The 22,307-nt window shown below is 46.4% G+C and overlaps 1 protein-coding gene across 1 annotated transcript in view; it reads left to right on the plus strand.

Moving 5' to 3' along the window:
- Positions 1–348: 348 nt before the first annotated feature.
- LOC112663485 (uncharacterized) overlaps positions 349–22,307 on the plus strand; it is a 33,893-nt gene continuing 11,934 nt past the window's right edge. Inside the window, exons 1-5 of the mRNA XM_049096290.1 lie at positions 349–643; positions 1,595–1,666; positions 1,760–1,852; positions 2,121–2,208; positions 3,429–3,576. Of these exons, the coding sequence (XP_048952247.1) occupies positions 349–643; positions 1,595–1,666; positions 1,760–1,852; positions 2,121–2,208; positions 3,429–3,576 (696 nt within the window). The remainder of the gene's footprint in view (positions 644–1,594; positions 1,667–1,759; positions 1,853–2,120; positions 2,209–3,428; positions 3,577–22,307) is intronic.

Here is a 22,307-nt window from a genome sequence, read left to right on the forward strand (position 1 = left end):
AAGGCGGTCCTACAAAGGAGGACTGAGGGGTTTCAAGTTTCCTGTTGACGGCCACCAACCAATGGGGAGCTCTCGGGGAGAAATTAGAGACTGGCGACGCATTAACAAGGGTTCAGTTATTTTACAAGGGAGAACAATGGTTCCACTGACCGCCTCTGGTTCATTCCATCTCTGGTTTCCATGGAGCATCATGAAAGGATCCGTGTGTGTCAAGGGGGTGGAGGGGGAGGCCGCAGAGGAGGCCGCTTCTGCCCGGCGGGTCCTCGGCCGGAAGGGACTTACCGCCAGCCCTCGGGTTTGGCTCCTGGCTTCCTGGGCCCGGGCGCCGCCCTGCCCAGGGAAAGGGCGATGGCCGGGTCTCCCCTTCTCCGCCCCGAGGGGTGGTCCCTTTACAGGCTGATGCTGGCCTCCATCTTCCCCCTTTATGGCGACTTGTTGGAAGAGCCGAGAGGGGAGTCGGACGGGCCTGCTGAGCGGCCGCCCACCCGGGGGGGGAAACACGTCACCGAGTCTCAGGCGCTGACTCTGGACCTTGGGGGCCCCTCGGGCTCCGTGGTCGCCCAGACCCGGGTCACCAGGCCACCAGCCCTTTCCCGGCCCCTTCTCAGTCACGTGATTTTAGAGGCCGAGCGCCCCAACGCACGTGACACAGGCTCAGCCAATCAGTGCGTTGCACTCACGCAGCCGCCAACGATTGGTTCCTTGATACTCACGTGACTTCATTAGAGCCCTTTAGAGCGGCGGTGAGACTTCCGCTGGGAATTGTGGGAGGGAGACTCTCATGCTGTTGGTGCTGGACTTGAATGAGGTGGGAAGCCGGGGTGGGGGGGGTGGGAGGGGTGGGGGGGGTGGGAGGGGTGGGGGGGGTGGGAGGGGTGGGGGGGGAGGGGGACTTCCAGTGGGAATTGTGGGAGGGAGAGTCTCGCGCTGGAATTGAATTGAATGAGGTGGGAAGCCAGAGGGTGGCACGTGACACAGGCTCAGCCAATCAGTACGTTGCACTCCCGTGGCCATCAGTGATTGGTTCCTTGATACTCACGTGACTTCATTAGAGCCCTTTAGAGTGGCGGTGAGACTTCTGGTGGGAATTGTGGGAGGGAGACTTGCGCTGTTCCTGGGGCACTTGAATGAGGTGGGAAGCCAGAGGGGAGCACGTGACACAGGCTCAGCCAATCAGTGCATTACATTCCCAGGCCGCCAATGATTGGTTCATTGATACTCACGTGACTTGATTAGCGCCCTTTAGAGCGGTGGTGAGACTTCCGGTGGGCATTGTGGGAGGGAGACTCTCGTGCAGTTGGTGCTGGACTTGAATGAGGTGGGAAGCCGGAGGCCCGGTAGGAAGGAGCCGAGGGGGAGCCTCGGGGTGGCGAATGGCCAAGCCGGGAAGAGAACAAGAGACACTGGGTCTTGACTACAGTGCCTGAGCTTCTGTTTTTTGTTTTGTTTTGTTTTAAGATTTTACTTATTCATGAGCGAGGCAGAGACACAGGCAGAGGGAGAAGCAGGCTCCGCGCAGGGAGCCCGACGCGGGACTCGATCCCGGGACCCCGGGGTCGCGCCCTGGACGGAAGGCAGACGCTCAACCCCTGAGCGCCCCGGGCGTCCTGTGCCCGAGCTTTGGAATCAGCCTGTGTGCGAGCAAACCCCGTTTCCAGACCCGCGGGTACGTGATTCTACACCATTGACTTTTGGGCTTCCACCGACTTGGGTGGGATTTTGCTTCTGGGGCCTCAAAGAGTTGCCCGTTTCCCTCTAGGAAAAGGGAGAGGGAGCTTCAAGAATAAGAGCTGCCCGAGGAAGGGCCGCGCACAGTCCTCCAGCCGGGAAAGTGAGCCCCACCCGAGGGGTGGTACGTTCCCTTTACGTTTATCGTGAGAAAGCAAGATGTGCAAAAACATGCTTCTAGAGTCATTAGCTTTTCCGTTCCTTTCCATCTGAAACTGACATTTTTATGGGGGGGAAATCTGTCTAGTTTATTATTCAAGTTATTGCGGGGCCTACCTAAAAGTGAATAGACATGGGTTGGAATCCTCAGTAAAGGTCCCCCACGTCTTTGTCGCCATATGCCTTTTAAGTGCTTGAGGTATTCTCTCTGTTACTCTGTCTTTTTTGCTAAGACGTGGAAGATGACGTTTGGCAGGGGACCCAGAATCACCCGAATCCTGCCTTGGCCTACCAACCCCATCTCTCCCTAGTGCCCCACAAGTAAGTTGTTTTTAGAGACCGCTTTGGTCCAAGACCTTAATGAACGTTCAGGTAAGACTGGACCTCATGCTCTTGCTCTTCGTCGTTCAGTTCCAATGCTCAGAAATAACCAGTTGACCTAGACCTTCCTTTTCTGGGACAGCTAAGCCCGGAAACTTGACCGTGTGGGTTTGCAGACTGGGGGGGGGGGGGGGGGGGGGGGGCGGGGTAGGCTAAGCCACTCCAGCTGGGCCCCAATCTGGTTTGAGTAGCAGCTTGGGCACCAGTATGTTCAAGATACCCCCAGAGGTGTACAAAGGACAATCAGTATTTCACCAGAGCATTGCCCTAGGGCGATTGTTCCAATGCATGGTCCCCAGACCAGCAGCAACAGCAGTGGGGAACTCACACAATGTGTAAATTCTTGGATCCCAAACAGATGTGTAGAATGAGAACTGCAGGGTGGTGCCCAGCAATCTGTATTTTAATAGCCTTCCTGTTGGGACGCCTGGGTGGCTCAGTGGTTGAGTGTCTGCCTTCGGCTCAGGACGTGATCCCGGGATCCTCGGGATCCCTACAGGGAGCTTCTCCCTCTGTTTATGTCTCTGCCTGTCTTTCTATGTCTTTCATGAATAAATAAATAAAATCTTAAAAAAATAGCCTTCCTGTTGATTCTGATGCATATTTGAGTTTGAGAATCATTTTCCTAGAGCCTCAAAGCTTTCTGCATCCAGGTAGAAGGGGAGAGAGGGAGTTTGAAAGAGCTTACCTGCTACTTAACTACTTGGGACTGGCAACAACCTCACAGTCTCTTGGGACTTTCTAGTCACATGGGCCCAGCTAGAGGCAGAGGAGACTGGGAAATTGGACCCTCACTGGGCAGCCTGTTCCTGCCATAATCATACATTCTAGAATTTCCTAAAATTCCACACTGATTCAGGATGGAAGAAAAAGGCAATTACAAGTTCTACATGTAGAGTAAATGGTCAAGGCTGCTAGGTCATAGGAGTTGAGGCCTAACAAAAACCTGGAAGAAGATATGGAAATTATTTGTTTTGATAGAGGATAGTATGAGTTCATTTAGACAGAAAAATTAACACATAAAAAAATCACAAATTTATAAGCAGCATACTCTGTCTTGTAACAGCAGTTTTTCATTAAAGTGATAAAAATCTCTTGAGGTCTCATTCTGATTAGATCTCTCTGTGATTCACTTGTTTTCCTTTCACTTCCCTGAACAGCTCAACAGCAACTCTGAGAAAGAGATGGGAGATTGTGGATCTGTGGGCACAATGTCCTCTCAGAAGCCAACCCGGAGGAATCTCTCCGCCCAAGCCTCCACTATGCAGTGACGGGGAGAACAGAGACCTTCAGATCAGGCGGTTTGTGGTTTGTGCCCTGGCTTTGCCATTTCTTTTCTGTGTAACCTTGGATGAGACGCTCAACTTTTCTGGGCCTCAGGTTCCAGATATAAAGTCTTGGTTTATAGAATTCCTGGGATGACTACATGAAATAATAAAGGTGCCTTAAATATTTTAGGTCTTCTAATCCCAACTCCTCTCCCAATATTCAGGGTGGGAGTAGAACTATATAGAACACATGCAGATGACATAGGCTGGATTCTGGTCTCCACTCCAGGAGAATGCCACTGGTTGAGTTTTGGCTGCCTTGTGATACCAGAAAGAATTCAGGCCATTGTTACCCCCAACAGGACACAAACAGGAGAAGGGCTTAGGAGGCTTTGAGGTTGTCTGAGGGTGGCTAAGAAAAACCCATTCTCAGTAGAACTATTTATAGTGAGAAGCCTTTCAAGTCAGGCCTGCCTTTCCAGTTTGCCGCACTGGCAGAGTGATGGGCCCTGGGCTCTGTTTGTTATGTTGCCTGTGGTTTCTATCTGTTCTGGCTTTGGGGGTTTGTTTCATTCCACCTGGATGCCAAGGGGACCGTATTGTCCAGTGAGCTAAGGAACAATGGGTATCTAGGGACTTTATGCTGTCTGTGACACTTCAGAAAGTGACTCAATTAGCCAGTGGTACAAAACAAAGAGAACCTGTGACTACTTCATCCATTTGAGCGCAGAGACAACCCTAGCCATTGAAATGCTTGAAATAGATGCCAATTTCTTGAAAGCTGAAGTCTTTGGGCTTTGTGATTCTTTATAGAGAGCAAGTGACCAGGGAGGGGTGGAGAGATGACACCAGGCAATTACTGGCACTTACAATTTTGTGCATCCAAAATGAAATAGATAGTTCCTCAATGTTTTAATATCCAGAACTCAGAGTCAGTTCAGAGCTCCTAACAATACAGTGACAACCGTAATAAACTCATATGGGCACAGTGCCTTCTGATTTACAGAACATTTTTGTAGAGTAGAGAGAGAAAAGCTGATCCTTTCCATTTCCTGGAAGCACATAAGTCATCACACTTACTTGTCTTGGTCAGAGATCCTTTGGTGGCACAGAATATATACCCACTACAAGGTACGAATTGCATGTGTGATAGTCTGATGGTAGGCAGCACTTCCTCAGTGATGCAGTCCTGCATCAAAGAGGTGTTTTTCTCCCCAGTCTTGCCTGAAGCTAAAGCTTGGCAATCGATTCTTGCTGCCAAGTTTACAACATGGTTGGGATGGTGAGAGCTCTACAGAATTCATGTGAAAGGTAATCCACACCCCCCCCCAAACCCCCCACCCCTTGCAGCTGCTCTTAAGTCTACAAGGACATGTCCCTACATGAAGTCTCTGGATATTGTATTAAGATTGTCACATGTCATTCACAGAGTTCAATTCTGCAACTTAACTGATTGGAAAACCTGATTCAATTGCAAATTTGTTTTTGGCAACTACATCAGCATCTTCCCAAAATATATTAGAGTTGCCACTGACAGATGGTTTGAGATGGGCCCAGGGGGCTGTCGACAGATATCTTGAGATGGATCTTATTACATGGACATATCTAAAGAACATCCCATGGGAAATGTCTTCACAGACCTGGAGGCTGACAGAACAAGATGGAAGCCCTTCAAGAGACTTGCCAATAAAGAGACTGAAAATGGGCACAGCCTTTCTGGAGGTCATCTGGCCGGGTGTATTGAATCTTAAAACATTCATACCCCTTGACCCTGTGCATTCGTCTTTTCAAGTTTTCATTGCAAGTGCAGCTCAGACATGTGTGCAAAGATTTATGTGTAAAGCTTTTCGCTGTGGCATTAGCCATAGAATAATGAAGAACTGCAAATTATCCCAAGTCCCACAGTGGGGGACAGTTTGGATACACTAGATATATTTATATCCCTGCTTACTGTGATAAAAAGAAACCAGGTGAAGAACTGTTTGTTTAGAGTGATCTAAGTTTTGCAAAGCAAAAACAGGCTGGAAAAAAAAAAAACATTTTCTAAATTTTAATAATGAGGTTCTCTCAGTGGTTGATACAATGAGTAAAATTGCACCATTTCAGAGCTTGTTTGTTTTTTTGTTTTTTTGTTTTTTTTTTTGTATTTTTAGTGAACTTTCTGAGAATATGCTACCTGAAAAGGTAATTTATATAAACAACAGTTTATAGAAAAATTTTTATAGGAAAAAAATTAGCAAGAAACAATACAACTGTTTAAATTTTTATATCCTAGGCTCTGTCTTTGTACATGGAAATTTTTTATATAGTCAGAGATTACCCATAGCTCTGTATCCTGTTTTGTACACTCTAAGAATAACCCTAAAACAAAAATCTTATGAATCTGGAAAATTGTGTGTTCCTATACACGTATAATATAAAATATTGTTTGAAAATTGATAATCAGCATATGTGGGATAACTCCCTTAATCAGAAAATCTGCCTATCCAAAAAAGTTTAACTTCTACCTCTTTCTTTAAAAAAAAAAAATTATTTATTTATGATAGACATAGAGAGAGAGAGGCAGAGACACAGGAGGAGAGAGAAACAGGCTCCATGCCAGGAACCTGACATGGGACTCAATCCTGGGACTCCAGGATAACGCCCTGGGCCAAAGGCAGGTGTTAAACCGCTGAGCCACCCAGGGATCCCTCTTCTACCTCTTTCTATAGCCAAACTAACTCTCCATAGGCTTAAAATCAGGGATATGAAAGTAGCCTCCCCCCCCCCCCGAATTTTACCAAATTAGCAGATTTTTGAAATCTACTAAATATTCTTTAAGAATATAAAAATTTGAACATAATCCACTAGAGAGAGAGAATAATGGATTTGAAAAACCAATGGATGAAAAATCTATTAAGCATTATGATGCAGTAACAGTGGTAAGATTACTTCTGAGGTAGACACACATGAAATTGAGGATGACAGCACAACAGAGGAGGCCATGGCTGTGGCATTGACTTGATGTCCATGATGACAGTCATTGTTAGGGAAATTTAGGAAAGTATGAAAATTCAGTATTTAAAATCAAAATCAGGCCTGATGCAGAAAACAAATCTACTGCCTTCCAGAAACAATGCAGAACCTGCAGTTTTTATTTTACCAAGGCCTGCCTCACACAATTCAAGTCAAAATATTACTTTCATCAGAGAATTATTTTTGTGCCTCCATGAAAGAACACAGGAAATATGTTATGAAATTACTTGCCAAGGTCAAGAGATCTCATAATCTTGACAAGAGGGGAGGGAAGAAAAAAAGAATTGTGCCTTCATTTAGATCAGTAGTCTTCAACAGGGGGCAATTTTGTCCCTTAGAGAGTATTTGACAATGACTGGAAACAGTTTTGGTTGTCATAACTGAGGGGCTTGGGGGTATGCCATTGGCCTCTAGTGGGTAGAGGCCAGGAATGCTGCTAAATCTCCTACAGTGCTCAGGACAGCCCCTCCATCAAAGCAATGTTCCCCACCCCCCAAATGTCAGTAGTGCCAAGGTTGAGGAACCCTGGCCTGGGCAGTGACAAATGACCTGAGAAGAAATGACCCAAATGCAGGGTCCCTGCCATCTGTTCTCTACCTGGGGGAGGAAAGGGGGCATTCTAGGGGAGGGACCCCTTTCTCCCCCGAGTCCACCAGCGGCTGGTCTGAAGCCAGGTAGAGAAGGATGGCCCCTCCTCATGGCTGAGGCCACAGCTGCATCTTTCCTTGGACCTAGATGAGAACATTTAAATATGGTAAAATCTCGATTTAACTGGAATTTATACAGGCAAAAGTCTCCATTTAGCCAGCTTTTTTTTTTTTTTTTTTTTTTTCTACACAAGGGAAAAGGAGCAAAATACGTGGAAGAAAAAGCTTACTTTATGAACTTCAAAAACATGTCCAAGGGTCAAGTACAAATTCTTCTCAATCTCCTGTTTTGTTTTCTGGACAATGGGAATTGGGGTCCAGAATGTTTAGCCCGAGGTCCAGCCTAACCCTCAACTATCAAAGAAGAATTAAATTGCATTAAGAGTAAACCATGCTGCTTAGGGCAGGAAACTCGACTCATACTTTTCAGTAATATTTTTGACATCAAGGGTTTATGCGAAAAGGATTTTCTGGTTAACTCTGAGATAACCTGGAATCTCCCATTCCCGGGGCATTTTGACAGATTGGCGTTTTCCTGTAGTTGACATTCCTTGAGACGTTCTTGACGTTGGCAAGGTTTACAGGAAGGGCTCCTGACAGTGTTAAAAACTCCAATTCAAATTTCCTCTCTCTGCATCTTAATGCAACCCTGGAATGCGTTAAAATAAGCATGTAACATTTTTGTGTAATTAAGAAAAACAAGTCAACGCCTCTGCTTTCTAAATCCAGATAAACACATTCAAAAGGTAGAGCAGAGTTAGCAGGCCTACAGAACAGCAGCGGGAAAGGGCAAAATTTTGCTTCTGGTTTGCAACATATCCCTGTCCAGACGGGCAGCGATACGTGTTCTGTGTCAGGTTGGAAGAGCTTGGAAAGTTCGACCTAAACGTAGATGATAGTCATGCGGGGAACAAACCACACTGAAGCAACTGGTTCTGTCTGAAGCTACCTAACGCCAGTCTGAGTGGTGTTGGTACAGGCTGGCAGCAGGTGGGACTGAGGCTCCTCCAACAGGGTTGCTAGTTGACAGCAGCAGACAGTGCGTGAGTCGGAGTATGTGGAAGAGAAACGAAAACCAACGCAAAGCCAAACTCCAAAACTCCAATCGGCTTTAATTACGCAAGAAAAACCAGCAGCTTGAGAGTGCACCCCTACTAAGAGAGTGGGAACCAGAGGGCTGCCATGTGTTTCTGGGTCCAGCTAAGGATCTTGCACCCCATCACCCACCGCACTCTGGCTTTGGGGTTTTCCACCTTCAAAAATAAGGTGTCAGAAATAGCTATTTCCTGCAGATATAGTGTTGCTCAACTTAGAAATTGCAAAAATGGGGCACCTGGGTGGTGCAGTGGGTTAAGTGTCTGCCTTGGGCCCAGGTCATGAGCTGAGGTCCTGGGATCGAGCCCCACATTGGGCTTCCTGCTCAGCAGGGAGCCTGCTTCTCCCTCTTCCTCTGCCTGCTGCTCCCCCTGCTTGTGCTTGCTCTCTTTCTCTCTCTCTCTGGGTCAAGTGAATACATAAGATCTTTAAAAAAAAAAAAGTACCCTTCAGAGATCTGGTGCTAGGATGGGTCCCACATCACCGTCTCTTCCCCCAAATGTACAGAATATCCTCGCCTGCGCAAGTCCTAATAGCCAGAGTCCAAAGTCTGTGAGCCAGCATCCACCCAGCCGGACCTCCAAACAAGGTAATTTTTAAAAATGTATAAAACACAGAATAATGGAAACGTCATCAGCTTCAGTTCTCAGACCTGGGCTTAAGATCTCCCTCCACAGCTTTCTAGGCGTGTGAAACCCAACAGAGTCCGCCTGCTGCCCTGAGACTCTGCTTCCTCCCTGGTGGTTTCATCGTGATCGCTGCAGAGTTCGTGGTGAGGACAAGGCTAACCCAGAGGCCTCCGGAGAGCAAATAGCTGGAGCTGGGTCTGTCCCTGTCACCCCACTCCCTGCACCCCTCTCCACCCCGGTCCACGCACAGTGCTCCCCCCGACTTCTCATTTGTACTCTTGAGTGTTCTCTTTAAACACTTTTTTTGGGGGAAAAGAACGAAAGCATTGGAAACTGAACCAATAGTGAAGACTTAGCATCAAACAAAGCCAACTTTGGTAGCCAGTTCTGGGACAGACTTATGACAGGTATAACTCATTGTCTCCTGCTCTCTATACACAGTGTTCTGTTTAATGAGAACTGAAAGTTGTTAAGGATGATCTCCCAATGCTGGGGGAGCCTCGGTCATCCCTGAGAAGGGACATCGTGTTCTCACAATGCTGGCCAGGACTCCTCGGACCTTGCTTGGATCTGGATTTAGATGGAGGCCTGGGAAGGGGCATTTCAAGGTATCTTGCAGAGCAAAAACTCGTGTCCACTTCTCTCTGTGTTTTCCATTGTCACCTTCCCAAGCATCAGCTTTTTCTTTACAACTCAAATGGCATAAAAACACCTTCTGATTCAGGAGCTTTTATATTACAGGCCCAATCACACAAAGATGTGAACACAAACTTAGAATAGTGCCCCCATTCCAAATTCCAAGGGAAGAGAGGCTGATCGGTCCAGCTAGGGTCCACTGTGCACCTTTGTTGCAATCATCTGGGACCAGGGAGGCAGGAGCCCACGGTATAGACACAGTGTCAAGGCCTACTCCTGCCATCCTGAGATGGGATAAAGGAGGAGTTTTCAAGGGTGGGAGAAGAGGGATGCTATTAGGTAATAGACACATAAAGGCCATAAAGTGGCCTTCCACTTTACGCAATACAGAGAAAAGCAGGTTTCAGAATAATGTTTGTGGGTTTTTTTTTCAAGCTTTTATTTATTTGAAAGAGAAAGCAAGCGTGAGGAGGGGGAGAGGGAGAGAGAATCTCGAGCAGATTCCAAGCAAACATAGAGCCCGTCGCGGGGCTCCATCTCAGTCACTAAGATCATGAGCTGAGCCAAAACCAAGAGTCCAACACAACCAACTGAGCCACTCAGGTGCCCCCAGAATAATTTTTAATAGCCAAGGCCACAATCAAAAAAGCTTTCTGCATATTGGTTAAGCCAAACATTCATTTAAGCCAAACTTATTTTGGCCTGCATCCCAACTGTAACAGACGCAGGTGGTTGCCTCCCCAGCAGGTTGTTCCCCTTTGATCTTAGCTGGCAGGATCCCACATTTACTTGGGTGTCCACCCTTCCTTCATAATGGTTATGGAAGGGTGGCCCTATCCCTAGGTTTAGACATAAGTTTAGACATAATGGTTGCATTGCAATCTCATTTATCTTTCTAGTGATTAGCTTAGGCACAGGAATATGACACAGTTGTGACCAATTAAACACGACGGGGCATCCACTGAGAGGCCTTCTGCAAAGACTTTTTCTCACCTATAAAAGAGAAGCCCATAGGGACACTCCCCTAGGGAGGGCTACTCTTCTAGCCCTTTAGTATCTAGATGTGAGGCCTGGAACTCTGGCAGCCATCCTATGACCACAAGGGGACCTAGCATGAGGATGGAAGAGCAGTAAGCTAGGAAGAACTTGAGTCTTCGATGACCCATTTAGGTCACTGGGTTAGTCCATCTGAAACTATTCTATCTCTGGGATTCTTGTTTGTTTATTGATAGATTTCAAAATTTGTAGCATAATTGGCATATGACATTATATGCAGGTGCACAACATGATGATTCAATATTTACAAGCGTTGCAAAACTATCACCACAATAAATCTCGTTAACACCTGCCACCAAGCATAAACTTTATTTTCTTGTAATGAGAACTTTTAAAAACTACTCCCTTAGCAACTTTCAAATATGAAATCCAGCATTCTTAACTACAGTCACCATGTCCTATGTGATATAGCCCAGATTTTGTTACTTAATAAAATAAATATTCCTATCGTTTAAGCCAGTTGAGTTGCTATACTCTTCTGTGCATCCCCAAACATCCTGACACACCTCTTAATTAACAACTCACAGAGCAACAAAGACGACATACTTTAGAAAAAGCTGACTTCATGGCATGCAGAATCATCCTGCAGATGCTTAGGGGAAATATCCTTTAGGCAACCTTGGTATGCTAAGCCAAGAAATCATACATCATCTCTAATGCTCCCGGAGCCTTATCAAGACACGATATTTTGCAAACAGACCAGCATTATTTTTGTGTATTTATAAAAAGCAACTCAAAGGATGGTTTGTTTAGAGTAGGTTTTCTGTGCTTCAAAGTCCTTGCTCCTTTAGACAGGGAGTTGGACACGTTTAAAGTGGTTTCATTGTGTGTTCTGCTTGCTGGAGTTTGATAGGGCCATGTTCTCATGACAGGTCTGTCCCTGCAGTGGGTGTCTGCAATGCTTTGATGTGGGCTGCGTTCGGACAGCCTAATACTTGGGGGAAAACGTGCTGAAATTGAGCAAGATTGCTTTCTGCCCAGCTGTTCTCCAAAGGCTCAGACATTTTTAGCACTGAGCGAAGAAGCTTGTATTTGTTTTGACAGTCTTGGCAGGAGGAACAATGGTTGATTATCCCTGCACTTTACTAACAAATAAGACTGCCTCCAGCAGAGATAAAATATGGGTCTTGACTTGATTGCATTTCATGTCCAAGAGAATTATCTTCTATTCATTGTGGTGCCCTTTCATTATGCAGGGTATCTCTCTCTTTCTTCTCGCCTCCCAGAGTCACTCGTGGCTCTGGCTCTGAGAGGCAGATTCCCCAGATCACCGTGGGCATGGTGATTCGATTATCATCTTAAACCATGCGTTTCTCCTTCTCCAGTTGGATTTCTTGGAAGCTAAATTATTTGTTTGTTTTTGGGTATCCAGATGTGTAGGGTTGGTCTCTTCTCTAATTTTCTATCTGCTTGCTTTCGGTATCTGTCTGTGCCGCTGATACCAGTTGAGCAAATAGGAGTCTTGGATTTTCCATCAGGGCTGCACTGAAAAGGGCTATCCCACATGCCTTTCCTCACCCGTGCAGAGAAGCGTCTTGCACAGAACAATTGTTCTCTTTATTTTTTTTAATTTTTTAAGATTTTATTTATTTATTCATGAGAGACACAGAGAGAAAGGCAGAGGCACAGGCAGAGGGAGAAGCAGGCTCCATGCAGGGAGCCTGACGTGTGGGACTCGATCCCGGGTCTCCAGGATCACGCCCCGGGCCAAAGGCGGCACTAACTCACTGAGCCACCCGGGCTGCCCCCAATTATTCTCTTTAAAACAAAGGAAGCTTTCAGTATCTGCATAAAACTGTTGCTCTTTTTTTGCTCTATCTTTTGCTACTTTCTGGATGCTGCAAGGACTTGAGTAGGATACTGTAACTGCACCTCTTCCCTTCTGGGGAGGTAGGTTTGGGAAGGTATTTATGAAGCCAAACTTTGCCAGGTGAAAAGGCAGGGGAAGACATTCCAGGTAGAGAGAAGGGCCAGCCTGTGCGCTCCGCCATCTGACCCTTGCCCTCTGTTCACGGTGACCTGGGAGCCTGGCCACTATTACTGCCTCACCGAGCGGCCCTGCCCTCTGGTTTTCTGTTTTGTGGCCAGCGGAGGTCCTGTCAGGGCACTGCCAGGTTAGAACAGGATGGACTATTTCTTCTCCCCCTTCCCTGCTCTCTCCAAGCCTGCCCCGGCTCTGACAGCAGCTGCACGTTCCCTGGGCCACAGCTCCTGTCGGGTGGCCCCTCTTGGAAGCTCCAAATCTTGCCTGGATCTATCATCACTACTCCTTCCTCCTGCTTCCAGAGACACTTGCAGGAACTGGTGACAGCTCCCCGTTTTTGTTGGTCACTGGGCAATTGTTTCCCTTAACCTAACCTTCACCTCTGTCCATGGCCCTGGAGTAAACTTCCTGCGAGGGAACCCTCTTTTTCCTCTTGTGACCTTCGGTGTTGATACATCAAGGAGGGAAAAAAAGTAGGGCTTTTTAAGGGACAGGGGCACAGTTTAGTGTGGTCTGACTGGGAGCTGAGATGAGGGATGCCCGGAGATGAGCCTGCGTTATCAGGAAGGGGCCTTATCTTGAGGGTCTGCTCAGTCCAGTCCGTGGGGTTCACCCTGTGGGCTATGGGAGTCAGGCGTGGTTGGTAGAGTTAGAGTGACATGACCAGGCCTGCCCTTTGCCAGGGTGGCTCTGGTGCACCAGGTCGGAGGAGGGATTGGGAAGGAGGGATTGAATGCAGGAAGACTAGGCTAGAAGCAATTGCTATATTCCACCTCCAATGGCGGCCTGGTGTACAGAAAACCAAACCCAAACTCCTAGCTGTGGTCTACAAGGCCCTAGTTGATTTGGCCTCTGCCTATCAGTCTGGCCTCAGTTATGCTTACCCCCTTGCTCACCACATCTTTTTTTTTTTTTCTTTCCTAAAGATTGTATTAATTTATTCACAAGAAACACTGAGAGAGAGGCAGAGACACAGGCAGAGGAAGGAGGCTCCCTGCGGGGAGCCTGATTTAGGACTCGATCCCAGGACCCCAGAATCATGACCTGAGTCAAAGGCAGACGGTCAACCGCTGAGCCACCCAGGTGCCCCTGCTCACGTCTTTGTTAAACTGTCCTTTTCTCCGCTGGTCAGCACATGTGTCAAGTTCTTTCTAGCCTCAGGGCTTTGCGGTTACTGTTCCCCCACTGGGACACAAAGCCCTTCTCATCGTTCAGGCCTCAGTTCAATGATTGCATCCTCTGAGAGGACTTTAATAGGGTGCCTTCTCTAAAGGGACTTCCTCTGGAAGCCACATATGACTGGAGGTTTTCTCCCCGAAGGACTTACTACCGTCTGGAATATTTTCTTTACTTAGTTGTTGACTCATGCATTATCTGTCTCCCTCCTGTAAAACGTAGAGTACATCGGAGTGACCTGGTCTTACTCATCAGTATATCTAGCACCTAGAAGATTCCCTGCGATGGAATATATGCTCAATCACTATTTTCGGAATGAATGAATTAATGAACCTATCTTTCCACTGGGCTCCCCAACATCTATCCCCCCCGATACACACGTTCCACTTTTTGTCACCTCCACTCCATTCCTACCTTTCCTTCACTAACCAAATAAGGATCTTTTCAGCAAAGACTATCACAGCTAATCGCAAAGGATGGCTCATTGTGGCCTTCAAAGGGAGGCAGGGGGCTTGTATGTGCAGCCATTCGGCAGTGAAATCAAATCCAACCAAAAATCCAAACCAAAATATTCACAAAATAAAAGCAGTTAGATACTGTTAGTGTTCTACTGCTGTCTAATGAACCCTCAGCAGCTCAGACCAGCACTCACTGTCTCCCAGTTCTGTAGCTCAGGAGTCCACACAGGCTCTTCTGGGCTCTGATCAGTGGACGTGAGATGAAAATCAGGTTGTCAGCTAGCTGGGCTCTTGTCTGAAGGCTCCAGGGAAGGTTTTACTTTCAGACTCATTCAGGGTGTTGGGAGAATCCAATCCTTGAGGTTGTGACACTGAGATCCCTGTTAGCTGGCTGTCAGAATCGGATGTCTCTCTCAGCTCCTGAAGGCCACTCATGCTCATCCTTATGTAGACCCTCCATCTTTGAGAAGCAGCAGATTTACTCTTCAAATCTCCCTGACCTTACCTTCTCCTATCTTTTTTATTTGCTTTCTCCCATCCTTTTCCACTTTGAAGGACTCATGATTACATGGGGCCCATCCAGTTAATCCAGGATAATCTTCCTATTTTAAAGTCAACCGGTTAGGGACACCTGAATGGCTCAACAGTTGAGCGTCTGCCTTCGGCTCAGGGCATGATCCCAGAGTCCCAGGATCAAGTCCCACATGGGCTCTGTGTATAGAGCCCGCTTCTCCTGTCTGTGCCTCTCTCTGTGTCTCTCATGAGTAAGTAAATAAAATATTAAAAAATAATAAAGTCAACCTATTAGCAACATTAAGTACAACTGCAATGTCACTTTGTCTGTATAACTTAACTGTAATGCCAGGAGCAAAGGTGGCAGGCACCAAAATTCTGTCTACCACAGATACAAATAAGAAAATGGACAAAACTAGCTTCTGGAAAGGACTGAAGGACCTCAAAGAAAGGCCCAGTCTCTGGAAGGATAAAAAGGGAATTGCTCTTTTGATTTTGTAGAAAGTTCTACCTTCGTCTCTCTTTTTAGAATGTTGTTACCTTCTCAATGGAATTTAAAATTTTATGTTCTGTTGGTTAGAGGTAACCAGGGTCTTAATAATTTTTTCTGTTTTTAAAGATTTATTTATTTGTTTTAGAGAGAGAGAGAAAAGGAATGCATGAGCAGGGGGAGGAGTAAAGGGGGAGAGAGAATCCTTAAGTAGACTCCCTGCTGAGCACGGAGCCCAACTTGGGGCTTGATCTCACAACCCTGAGATCATGACCTAAGCCAAAACCAAGAGTTGGACACTTAACCAGCTGAACCACTGAGGTGCCCTTTAATAATTTTTAAAAGATTGATGAGTATAAATTGAACATCTTCACTGGAATGCTTTTAAGATTTTATTTATTGAAAGAGAGAGAGCGTGCACACATGAGCTAGGGGAGAGGGGGAGAATTCTCAAGCAGACTCTCCACTGACCAAAGAAGCCCTGCTCAGATCCCAGGCCCCTGAGATCATGACTTGAACCGAAATCAAGAGTCAGCCATTGGGGAGCCACCCAGGCACCCCAATTTTATTTTTTTAAAGTAACCCAACATGGGGCTCAAACTTGCAACCCCAAGATCAAGAATCACGTGCTTTCAACTACTGAGCCAGCCAGGTGTCCCTGGAATGCTTTTCATGATAGCCTGGAACTCTTGTTAATCCAGGGCTAATGGGTCCATTCTAGATGCTGATTTCCTTTCAGCTCCTGCTATGCATGGTCAGCAGACAGTTTACCCAGAATCACAGGAGTGCCCAGTGAGTCAGAGTTGCTGTATTTCTGACTCACAGTCCAGGGGATCCTTAAGCCCTTGAGAGTAGAACCACACAGCTCTCTTCTTCCCCTGTATCATCATGGCAAAACCCAGCCATCCATCCCAAGTAGCAAGAGAAAGTCACAAATCATTTCCTGAGAGAAATGCCAGGAGCGCTAACCGTATCTAGGTCATGAGGAAGCCATCTTGGCGTCTATGTTAAGTGGGAGGACTGTCTCCAACCCTGGGGATGGAGCTTGAAGTGAGGGAGGAGAGGAAGGAGAGGGAGCCAGCATGGCTGAGTAAGTGCTTGCTAGGTGCAGGGAAGCAGGTTCTCTCCAGACAGAGGCAGGTGGATAGGCACACAGCACAAATGTCACTCATTTCTCTATTTGTCCTGAGGCCTGACAGTCAGGAGAGAGCTTTCCTCCACCGCCTCTGATTTCCTGCAGCATCCTAGGAAGCAGAGCCAAGCCCAGTGATAGCTTCAGCCTTAGGAATGTCACAGCACAGGTGCCTCTGGATTTATTGCACTCCCGCCTCCAAGACAAATGCTGGGTTTTACTGCATCTCGCTTATCGTGCTTCCTCCCTGCTTGCCTTGCTCACTCATCTCTTATCCCAGGCTTGTGGGAAAGCGTGTTGGCATAGATTTGGGTGCAGATAACAGCTGCCTGGAGGTGCCTGGGGAGGTGTGAATTCAGGGCTGTCACTTCATTTCCCATTTAGGCAGCTGGCCAGCGCCTGGGCGATTTTTCTGGATTTGCCAAACCCACGTCTGAAGATGAGGGAGGGAGTGGTAGGAACCGGGAGGCGGCTGGGTGTGGAGTAAGAAAGGGCTTTGGAGGCAGCGAGGCCCAGACTTTGACCCCGCCCCGCCACTTCCTGTGTGACCATGGGTAAGTCATTCGACCTCCCTGGGCCTTGCTTTGGTTACCATTTAAAAAAAAAAAAAATGGGGCTTTGAGCTACTCCTTGTAGATCTGTTTTGTGGATTAAATGAAATAATAGTAAAGTGCCTGTTAAAATGTTCATCAAACTGTAGGCCTTCTTTCCTGTTAGGGCCTTTCCTCCGATATTAAAAACCTGCTTGGCGAGTTCGTTCAGTGCTCAGTGCCTCAGTTTTTCCATCTGTAAAGCCGGGACAATGACAGTACTCTGTAGCATTATCGCGAGGCTTAAATGAATGAATGAATACATGCAAAACTCATTAGAACAGTGTGAAGCACATAAAAAGTTTTCAAGAAGCATGCATGATAAATTAGATGCCTACATTGTGTCCCCATCCCATTTAGGGTCATGAGGGAATGGGATGGAGAAGGCTGGAAACCCAGGATCCCAAGGTAGGCCCAGTCTCTCTAAGGATGAGAGAGTACCTACCCTTCTGCTTTTCTGGACTCACAGTCCTTTCCTGTCTGGAAGGGAAGAGCCTTTCCCTGCAGAGGAGGCCCGGCTAATTCCCTCTTCTTTCTACATAAATTCAAGAGTGCAGACAAATTATGTTAATTATCCACCACAGCATAATAAATGATCCCCAAACCTCATGGTTTAAAGCAAACGTTTAGGTTTCTGGGGGTCAGGAATCTGGGAGCAACTGGGTTAAGTGCTGTGGCCAATGGTGTCTCATAAAGTTGTGACCAAGGTTGTGGTCAGAGTTGTATGAATTTGAAGGCCTGACTGGGACTAATGGGCTTGTTCCCAAGATAGTCCCTCCTTTGCCTGTTGGCAGGAGGCCTTTAGCTCTTCACCACGTGGGGCTCTCTAAGGGTTGCCGTGTGCTTAAAACATGGTGCCGGGAGGTGGAAGAGAGAGGTGGGAGCAGCAGTATCTTTGTCTCTCCTGACCCAGCCTCAGAACGAACACTTCTTATTTCTGCAACATCCCGCTTGGTTAGATGCTAGTCACTAAGTCAAGGGGAAGGGAATCAGTCTACATCTCTTGATAGTATCATCAAAGAATCTAAGGATGTGATTTAGAACCACTGTACAGTCATGCTGATGACGATAGGTGTATGGCACACTCGGGGGGAGGTTGATTCCCAAATGAGCCAGTGTCTTTGTTGTTTGCCCCTTTAACTACCCAGTTTACCTTTCCTTGGAAAAAGATTTGATATGTTCCATTTCCAGCAGAGTTTAAAATATGCCCAGAAATGGAACAGAAAACGTTTAGGTTTCATACCACAAACTCTTAGCAAGTGCCTCCTATATATACTGGACGATGGGAAATAAAGAAGTGGTAAACACAAATCTCTGCTTTCAAGAAACTCACTGCAATGGAGAGATGAAGAGGTAGAGAGGAAGTTGGGAGAGCACCGGATACCACACCTGAAACCAACCTTACACTGCGTGCTAGCTGCTGGAATCTGAATAAACACTGGGAAAACAAAAGAATAAAATAGGATAAGGTAGTCTTTCCTCCTTGTTTTCCATTTCTATGCCCTCTTCTTTCCTGGTCCTTCTTACACACAGAAGTTCCTCATTTGGTTATAGTATCTGCTTGTCACATATTCCTTCCCATGTGCCCTCAACACCTGTCACTTGGCTGCTCCGTAAATCCTTGTCAGTGAGTGACTATGATATGGGGAGTGCAGCAAACTGTGGCAGCAAGGAGGACAGGTACTGGCCCCACCTTGAAGGAAAGCCCCCTGGAGGAGGCGATCCTGTGTTGAGATTTGACATATGAATAGGAATGATCAAGGCAGAACATGTGTGTAGTATTCCTATCTGCAGGAACAACACCCCACCCAAAGGAGTCTAGTACATTCCAGGGGCTGCCAACATTTCTGTGTGCTGGAGGCCAGAAAGAGGCAGGGGCTGGAGAGGGATGGAGAGAGAATTGCACAGGGAGTAATGACAGATGAGAATAAAGATACAGCAGAACTAGGTTACTGAGAACTCACCTTGGGAGAAAATCTGAGGAGCATGGACTTTATCTTAAGAGCACCGAGGGAACAATGGAAGGTAGGAAAGCAGGGGAATGACAAGCCCAGGTACCGAAGACTTTGTTTTTCTAGCAAGGATGTGAAGGGCCAGGGTTTGAGAGTGGGGCTACAGGTGCCCCAGGAGCCAGAGTCCAGAAAGTTACATTGCAGAAATTCTTTCTGAACCACCTTTCTGCAGAGTGCATAGCCCCCCCAAACCCCAAATACTCTGGGAGCGGGGGCAAGAGCATGGAGCACTGCTGTCTCAGGCCCACAAGGCGAGGCCTTGCTGGGCCCCCATCCAGTGGCCCTCAGAGCTTGTAGAAAGCAAACCCTATTGCTCCTGGTTCTCTGGCTCCTTTTCAGAAGCAGAGTTAGCTGGAGTGGGTGCTCTAAACCCAATTACTAGAGCATAGAGATCATGAGTTGGAAAGCACATTTTCCCTGCAACATGAGAAAATGTGCTGCTTCCTAGGACCTCCCCACTGGAATCATCTGTGCAACGTGCAGAATAACAGAAAAGCACTTTTCTCTTGGAGACATATGGAAAACAGTTTGTTTGCTTGGAAGGAAATCATAACTTGTTGTGTTTTTTTTTCCCCTCAGAGGAAAATTAAAACTCTCACACATTAAGACTTTTCAATCCTTTGTTTGTCTTGTGCTTTTGAACCAAAATATAGGAAGGGGGAATGTGGTGCTTGTAGGTGAACAGGAAATCTAAATTGGAAATCTAAATTACGGTGGCCAAACTATCGGAATTCCAAACCCGAATCACCCATTCATTGTCTCCAGGGCGAGGGTGGGGTCATTAGGCCATGAAACCACATGACATGTCTTTCAGAGAAGGGAGTATGGCCTTGGTTGCTGAGTGTACGTACTTGTGAGGGCAGAATGATAAATAATGGCAGAGTGTGAAATCTCCAAACATCATTTCCAAAGTAGTCTTGAAATAATCCCTCCTTTGGGGACCTGATATTCCCAGTCAAGATGGAAACAAAAGAAAATGGCCTAGCTTTCATTTGGTTCACTGGTCCAGAAAATGGGACCTGGGAAGATAAAGCAGAGCTGGGTGTTTGAGGTGAATTAAAGGAGCCAGTAGACATTTATGGGGGGGTTTCTTTGCTCAAGGGTCTCTGCAACCTGGTCTTCCCCTCCCAGGAGACCCACCGGAGCTGCCTCCTTCTTTCGTCAGTGTCTCTCTTTGAACAACCTCAGACGCTCTTTTCTTGGTAATAAGAGAACCCATATGCAGGGCTTCAAGGATACATTCTGGATGATGATTTATGCCGGGTTGTTCACAGCCTCCTCTCCCCATCCATAATTCTTCCAGAGAGCATTTAGCTGATTTGGAAAAAGTATATCAGATCTTCCAGAGAACAGTGCGCATCCTAACTGTGGATGAATGTGATTTTGATGGTTCTCTGATGGCTCAAAGCTTTACAAACTGAGTAACACAAATGTACAAAAAATTGCTTGGCATCTTCTGAGGAAAACATTGATTACCCGTGGGGGCGGAGGGACTGGGAGTGGGTGGAAGAGGTAGAGATTGATTCTTTGGATAGGCTATTTGAATAGCCTTGTGGGTATTTCCAGAAGTAGGACTTAAGTGAGCCAGATTGATGGTGCTCTCCTCCTTAAAAACATCTTACTAAGCACCTAATATGTTTCAAGAGCTTTACTCAAGGCTTGTAAAGATTTACAAACAACATGGCCGGTGAACCTCAAGCAAAGGAAACACCTGAGGTGAACTCCACATTCAGTCTACCTTCCTGCCAGGGCACACTTTGCAAATGGCAGCACAAGAAAGTAGATCCCGAAAGGCAGCAGAAGACTCACTATGTGAAGTCAAAAGAGTTCAGGATGCTGAGGTGGCCAGAATTCATGAAGTAAGGTATCAAAGAAGAAAGAACTGAACAGAGAAGTTGCCTCAGAAATCTTCATGCAGGTCTCTTTTAGTTTTGGCCCAACACAAAGCCCTGCTCCACGCACACGTGTGTGTGCCTGAAGGGCTAGGCAGAGAATGGGTAAGAGACCATGAGCTGGATGGAGGCTCTTGAGGTTACAGTGATGGAAGACAGAGATTCCAACACACAGCGTGGCTATACTGTTGAACACTCTGGGCATTCAGTTGAGACCCCAGAAAGGCCAATCCAAAGAACAAGACTACTCCAGCCCTAGCACATGGACAATTATTTTTTTAATAGTTTTTATTTATTCATGAGAGATACAGAGAGAGAGGCAGAGACACAGGCAGAGGGAGAAGCAGGCTCCATACATGGAGCCGGATGTGGGACTCGATCCCTGGATCGGGATGACACCCTGAGCCAAAGGCAGATGCTCAACCTCTGAGCCACCCAGGAATCCCCATGGACAATTCTTGACCCGCCATAACAAAGCTTTACAAATCCTCCATGGGGGTGCCTGGCTGGCTCAGTCTGTTAGCTGTCTGACTTCAGCTTGGGTTGCGATCTCACTCAGGGTCCTGGGATCAAGCCCCAGAACCAGACTGCCTACTCAGCAGGGAGTCTGCTTGTGCCTCTGCCTCTTCCCCTCCTCATGTGCACATGGTTTCTCTCTCTCTCAAATAAATAATAAAAATTTTTTGAAAATAAAAAAGCCTTAATAGGCTCATCCTGGACAACATATAAATTAAATGCTTGCCAAAGTAATACTCAACATTTTTCAAAAAGAAAACAACATAATCCAAACTCAACATAATAGCATTCACAATGTCCAAAACTCCAAAAATATTGTTAGACATACAAAATAGCAAGGACATGTGATCCACAGTTCAACCTAGAAATTCTACATTCAGCAATAGCCTTAATAAGAACAAAGGTAGAGGGGTGCCTGAGTGGCTCAGTCAGTTAAGCATCTGCATTCAACTCAGGCCATGATCCTGGGGCCCTGGGATCCAGCCCCACATCAGGCTTCCTGCTCAGTAGGGAGTCTGCTTCTCCCTCTTTCTCTGCCCGCCACTCCCCTTGTTTGCGTTCTCTCTTTCTTAATCTGTCAAATAATAAATAAATAAATAGATAGATAAATAAAATCTTTTAAAAAAAGGTAGAATAAAGATATTTTTTGGATAAGAGAATTTGGATTAATCACCAGTATACATGCATAAGAAATGTTAAAGGAAATTCTCCAGGCAAAAAGAAAATGATTGCATCTGATATCAGATCTATATGAAGAATATCAGAAATAGAAAATGTCGAGTATAAATAAAATAGACATTCTTCTTGTTTTTTAGTTTCTTTAAAAGACATTTGACTGCTTAAACCAAATATAATAGGAAAGCATTGTGAGGTGTATGATCTATGTGGAAGCAAAATGTATGGCAACAATAGTACGAAAGATTAAGAGGG

Source organism: Canis lupus, chromosome 18 (genome assembly GCF_003254725.2).
Source record: "Canis lupus dingo isolate Sandy chromosome 18, ASM325472v2, whole genome shotgun sequence".
In the NCBI taxonomy this organism is placed as follows: Eukaryota; Metazoa; Chordata; class Mammalia; order Carnivora; family Canidae; genus Canis; species Canis lupus.